The sequence below is a fragment of the Callorhinus ursinus genome, unplaced genomic scaffold, assembly GCF_003265705.2.
Source record: "Callorhinus ursinus isolate GAN/ISIS: 27379988/994484 unplaced genomic scaffold, GSC_fseal_2.0 scaffold16, whole genome shotgun sequence".
NCBI lineage: Eukaryota > Metazoa > Chordata > Mammalia > Carnivora > Otariidae > Callorhinus > Callorhinus ursinus.
In genome coordinates this window covers 43,959,250-43,965,343 of record NW_027397078.1, presented here as the reverse complement: position 1 = coordinate 43,965,343, position 6,094 = coordinate 43,959,250, and the positions used below count along the sequence as shown (strand labels likewise).

General features: G+C 60.9%; 1 protein-coding gene across 1 annotated transcript in view; it reads left to right on the top strand.

Annotated features, from left to right (window-relative positions):
- LOC112812650 (cohesin subunit SA-2-like) overlaps nt 1–6,094 on the top strand; it is a 69,196-nt gene that overhangs the window by 40,608 nt on the left and 22,494 nt on the right. The window contains 3 exon segments of the mRNA XM_073902091.1: nt 123–289; nt 3,667–3,765; nt 5,973–6,052. Of these exon segments, the coding sequence (XP_073758192.1) occupies nt 123–289; nt 3,667–3,765; nt 5,973–6,052 (346 nt within the window).

Here is a 6,094-nt window from a genome sequence, read left to right as displayed (position 1 = left end):
TCCCCTGTGACCCGGGCCGTGACCGAGCCTCAGTGTGCGTCTTCCCCGTGTGTCCCCTGTGTCTCAAGCTGTCTTAGCCTCACTCAGCATTACGCTGACACGTGCACCCCGCTGTGCTGAAGACATTGCCTGGCTCTTCGGTGACAATCTCGCTTCGTTTCTCAGTGACATCAGCTCGGACATCCGTGTGATCTGTATGGGGGAACTTGGCTGCTGGATCAGGCTGTATCCAGACATGTTCCTGGACAACAACTACTTGAAGTACATCGGCTGGATGCTGTACGACAAGGTATGTGCGCCCTGCTGGTCTGCCGCCTCCACTGAGAGGGCCCACAGGTGTGTCGTGTGTCTGGTTCGTTTGTGGAGCGAGCACGTGTCTCCCGGACGGTTCTCATGAGTCCAGCTTTGTGAAGGAGGCTTTCCACAAAGCAGCAGTTTTGTAGCTGTCCTCGCTGTGGGGTGACAGAGGGTTCAGGCTGTAGGGGCTCACCTGTGCCCTGGAGAAATGGGGACATGGCCCTCCTTCGTGTCTGCCCTGCGGCACAGGGTTTGCATCTGGGTCCCTAGCTTAGCTAATGGGGCAGGCACACAGGGGCAGGGTCGGCTGTGTGCAGTCCTAGGCTGCCCGCCCCATCCACCCTGTCCGTCTGCTGCCCGCTCTCAAACTGGGAGACACGTCCACAGTCCTGAGACTGCCTGACACAGGGAATCCTAAGCACGCGCCTGCTCCGGGTAGTAGCTCTGAATCCTGCACGTTCACATCCCCAGCAGCGCAAATGTGTGTTGGGGGACACCCGCAGTTGCCAACATTGGGCGGTGTTTCTCCTGTCATGGACATAAACGAGCAAAAGTCAGTTCTTCTGAATAGATGCCCTCTGTGTTAGAACTAAACGTGATGAAGCCCTAAGGATTGCCTGTGACGGCCCCGCGGCTGTGTTTCATGTTTCTGGAACTGATGGTCCTGTTTTGTTCTCCTCCTCCTCTGGCCTTCCGAGCTGGGGCTCTTGCCTTGTTGGGGGAAGCAGACAGGTGTGTGGGCATGTGCGCATGGGGGGAAGCGGGCAGGCATGGGGGGGAAGCGGGCAGCTGTGAGTGGGGTGGAAGTGGGCAGGTGTGTGGGGGGAAGCGGGCAGGTGTGGGGTGGGGGGGAAGCAGGCAGGGGTGGCGGAGGAGAAGCGGGGGGGGGTGTGGGGGGGGAAGCGGGCAGGTGTGGGGAGGGATCTCTGTGCGGTGCACACACTGCTCTGTGTGCTTGTTGCGGGTGAGGCCCCAAACGAGTTTCTGCATCATCTGTGGGTTTTCACAGCTTGGTGGCTTATTCCACGTTAGGTCGCACGGCACGTTTGCTTCGGCGTGCTGCCGGTGATCGGTGTGCCTGGCAGGGCAGCTGTCGGTCATGCGTGGTGACCGGTCTTGGGTTGTGAAGACGGGGTTTCTTTGCTGCAGGGCAGGGGAGGGGGATTGGAATGTCGAGCCGTTGCTTAGTGTGCTGTGTGGGCCCCGTGGCGGAACACCACCAGCGGGGGCTCTCAGTCTGCACAAGCTCATTGCTCTCACGGCTGGGCTCTGACGTCCCAGGCCAAGGTGCCGGCAGACATGAGTCAGCAGAGGATTCTCTGTCCTGCTTCACGGAGGGCATCTCCTCACCGGGTCCTCACATGGAGGAGGGGGCGAGGGGGCGAGGGGGCTCCCCAGATCTCACCCTACCCCTAACCCTTATGACCCCATCACCTCCCAGAGGCTCCGCCTCCACATACCATCCCCTTGGGGGTTTGGGACTTAACATATGGATTTTGGGGGTCACAGACATGGGTCTGGAGCAGACTTCTCTGCTTTTTATTTGTGGGGGGTGCGCAACTGGCTTAGTGCACAAGAGACAAGCATAGAGACTTTCCTGGGGCCCCGGCCAAGGGAGCCCACGTGTGGAGGGAGGAGGCCGGTCAGGGCACCAGTTGTGGCCAACGTGGGGCCTGCAGGGGTCCGGTGAGGGCGGCTGTTCCAGCAACGTGGGGCGTGTGGTGGCTGCCGGGATGCTCTCTGCTGCCTGGGGAGCTGGGATGCAGAGGGTGGCTTCCCTCCTGTCCCGACCCCGCTGTGCTCTGCTCTGCTCGGGGCATGGCGACAGACCTCTGGGAGGGCCCTGTGACACCCTTCAGAGCCCGGGAGTGGCTGTCGGAACGTCCCCTGCAGGGACTGACCCCCGAGTGCAGAAGACGTGGGCTCTCCCTGCAGGCAGCCGCCTGGTGCACCCCTGCAAGCAGGTCAGCCTTGAGCAGCCTCACCCCACCTTGTGCCTCGTGTCTGGCCCTGGGCCTGTGTCCTGCTTTGGACTCTGCTTCTTTATTCCCTGAAACGATCTCTCAGGGGGCTCACTTGGTTTTCTGCAGAGAAGGAAGTGGGGCGTAGAAAGGTTGTGTGCCTGCCCTCCACTTTGGATTTGGTGGTCCGGGTGCATGTTTCTTTTTTCTTTTCTTTTCTTTTTTTTCCTTTTCCTCTCTTTTCTTTTCTTTCTTTTAAGATTTTATTTCAGAGAGAGAGAGAACGTGTGTGCACACATGAGCCGGCGGTGGGGAGGGGAGCGGTGCAGGGGGCAGAGGGAGAATCAGGCCGAGCAGGGAACCCAGCGAAGGGCTCAATCCCAGGACCCTGGGATCATGACCTGAGCCAAAGGCAGACGCTTCACTGACTGAGCCCCCCAGGCGCCCCCTGGGTACATTTTTCTGAGTCAGTGTCTGTGTTCTCACTCACACAGAGGACACTGGTGCTGGACGAGATCTCTCAGAAGATAAAACGTTGGTAACTCCATGGGTACAAATGCATGTTTTCTCTGCTTAGAAGAAAAGTCTTGCAGGGGAGCCTGGCTGGGTCACTCAGTGGAAGGTGGGACTGTTGATCTCGGGGTCCTGAGTTCGAGCCCCATGTTGGGCATGGAGCCTTAGAAAAATAAACAAAATACAATATGGGTGCCCAGGGCTGTTATAGCTGTGGGCATTGAATTAGTCAGTTTGGGTGGCCATAAAAGACATCCCAGGCAGGGCAGCTCAAACAACACACATTTATCCCTCCCAGTCCTAGAGGCTGGGAGTGAGATCCAATCAGGGCTGAGGCTGGGAGTGTGAGATCCAGGAGGGGCCGAGGCTAGGGTCTGAGGCCCAGGAGGGCCCGAGGCTGGCAGTCTGAGATCCAGGAGGGGCCGAGGCTGGGAGTCTGAGATCTAGGTGAGGGGCCGAGGCTGGTTCCTCCCGAGGCCTCTGTCCTTGGCATGTGGACCCCGTGTTCTCCCCGTGTCCTCACGTGGTCGTCTCTGGGGGTGTCTGTGTCCTCATCCGCTCTTCTTGTAAGGACGCGATCCTATGGGATCAGGCCCACCCTTGGGACCTCATTTTACAACTTAATCCCCTCTTTAAAGACCCCACCTCCCAATACGGCCCCATCCTGATGTCCTGGGGGTGAGGGTTTCAACATGTGAGTTTGGGATGCACAGTTCAGAGCCCAGCAGGCATGTTTCTGGACTGCGTGGGGGTTGCAAAGCTCCATGTCCCAGCTAGAATGTTCTAGGCTGAGGGCTGATCTGTGCTGTCATGGACAGAGGCATTTCTGACTGAGAGTCTGTGGTGGGGAGGCTGCCCTTCCGTGGTAACTGGACCCCATTTCTCTGTCCTGAAGGACGCGAGTGTGCGGATGAAGTGCATCCTGGCACTGAAGGCACTCTACGAGAAGAGAGAGTCAGCTATGAAGTTGGGCCTTTTCTTCTATAAGTTCAAGGTGAGTGAGATTTTGCGTCTCGCTGCTGCACCCCCCGTGGCTGGTGCCCGGCGTCCATGTCCCCAAGCATCTCGGGGGATGTGTGGAAGTGGGGCCGTGTCCAGCAGCCGCTGGCTGGCCTAGAGTGCCGGCCACGTCTCAGCCCGGTGCTCGGGGCTGTTGTCCTGCAGAAGAGGAACTGGGAGCTTCTCTGGGTGTCCAAGCCCAGGGCCCAGCTGCTCGTGCTTCACGGCCCACCGGGTGACGTGGACCCCGGCAGCAGGGTGCTGTGTGTGCAGGGCTGAGGTTGGAGCCCGTGCACACCCCCAGTGGGCCAGTGGGAGTGCTGACCTCTAACTTGTGGTGCGGAAGCTGGCAGGGTCAGCACCGCTGACCTGATGGAGGAGCAGCTGATGCAGTTAGTCTCCAGGGTCCCCTCGCAGAGGTTCAGAGCTGCTCCGGACTGTGGGTCAGTAGTCAGCTGCACGGGACAGTGCAGGGGTGCAGCCCATGGTGCATTGGTACCAGCTTGTTCCTGAGTTCGGGGGGCCACGCCATCACCCAGGACACTGTCACGAGACCCCACTGCCCATTCTGGAGGACTCCCAACCGTCGCTCAGTCGAGGACTCCAACCCGGGACCCGTGGCTGGAGGGGAGTAGGGGTCGGGCCACGGAGGTGCCCAGTGAACGTGGAGGGCCAGCCTGTGTGGCAGGGGCCACCCGGTGGGGGTCATCTCATCCTTGGGGGTGTGGGGGAGAACCCAGCGTTCCTTGACCGTGTCAGGGTCTCCAGCGGGGTTGAGCAGGAAACCAGTGAGGCCGGACAGCCAGGAGCCACGCGTGCCCGTGTATTTATAGAAGTCTTCCCTGACCCGGGAGCATTCCCAGGACGCGGAGACCCCCAGAAGAGTGATCTCACACCTGAGGAAGAGTGGGAACCAGGGAAAGACGGGAACACAATCCCCTGCACTGTCTGGGAGCTCAGGATGCGCCTTTCCTCCAGGTGCAGGGAGGCCCCCGCCCATGAGGGTGAGGGGCTGTTGCAGATGGCCCTCCCATACCTCCTGCCGTTTCTCGACCCTTGCACCTTGGAACACCACACCGTGCAAGGGGCCGAGCTGGGGGCAGCATGCCCTGGGCCCTGTCAGGGCGCCGTTGTGTCCAGGGGGGCGCAGAAGCTTCCGGTCCTGGTTTTGTGACCCTGTGAGATGATGAGTGGCAGCGTTTGGGGATGGGGTCCCACATCTGGCAGGTCTGGGGACAGGGTCTCACGTCAGGCGGCTCTGGGGACGACTGTGTGCCCTGCCCTGTGGTCCCGACTTCCACGTGGCGATCCCCACTGTCTCTGGGAAAAGTAAAGTCCACATGTAGAGAGGAGTGAGTGGAGGTTGAAAGCCCAGTGCGGACACCCCAGTGTCCTCGGGGGCATGGAGGGCCTCCTGGAGGTGGTGGTGAATCCCCACGGAGGACGACGGTGTGGTGCCAACCCCGTGTGCCAGCCAGCCGGGACCCATGGCCCGTTTCTGGGGATAGAGGTTGTGCAGAGTAGTCGTCCACCATCCCTCGTAGGAAAGAAGCTCTATGTAGGCTTGTCCTCTGGATGGGCACACGTTGTGTGGAGCTCACACCCCCAGACCGGCAGGGATGCGGACCGTGGTCTTCCGGGCGACTGTGCTTGGCCAGTAGCGCTGGTGGAAGCGGCCTCAGGGTGCTTCCCTGAAGCCCCGAGGATCCCAGGCTTCTGCTTCCAGTATCTGCACAATTCCCTCTCACGGTCCATCCGCACCAGCAGTGACAGCTGGGGACACTAGGAAAGTCTGGGGACGCTTGGGTGCTAGCGCCCGTGGGGGGGTGGTACTGACATCGGAGGGCACCAACGACGTAGCTGGATGCCCCATCCCACGAGGGGACAACCCAGCCCCGCAACCTCGGTACTGCTGCGGGGAGAGAACAGAGGCGGGGCTGTAAGCCTGGGGGGCGTGGGGACCTGACCGTGCGGTGGGGGCGGGAGAGGACGCTGCTGGCGTCGAGCGTGTCAGCCTGGGTCCTCACCGCCCCGGCCTCGGGGGTGATTGGTGCCGGGCTGCCAGTCGGCTCCTGACGTGGGGGTGCCTCCGATGGGGCAGTCCGTCCTGTGAGGCGGCGGGGGGGTGGTGTGTGCGGTGCCCTGTGTCACGCAGACGGTGCTGGAACGGAGCCTGTTCGTTTTGTGGTCTTCCTTCCGTAGAAACGAATCCTGTCGATGACGCAGGACAGGCAGCCGGAAATCACATCCGAGTGCATGCAGCTCCTGAGGCTCATATCCGAGTAAGTCGCTGCGCCCGTGCCGCGCGCTTCCCCGCTGGCGGT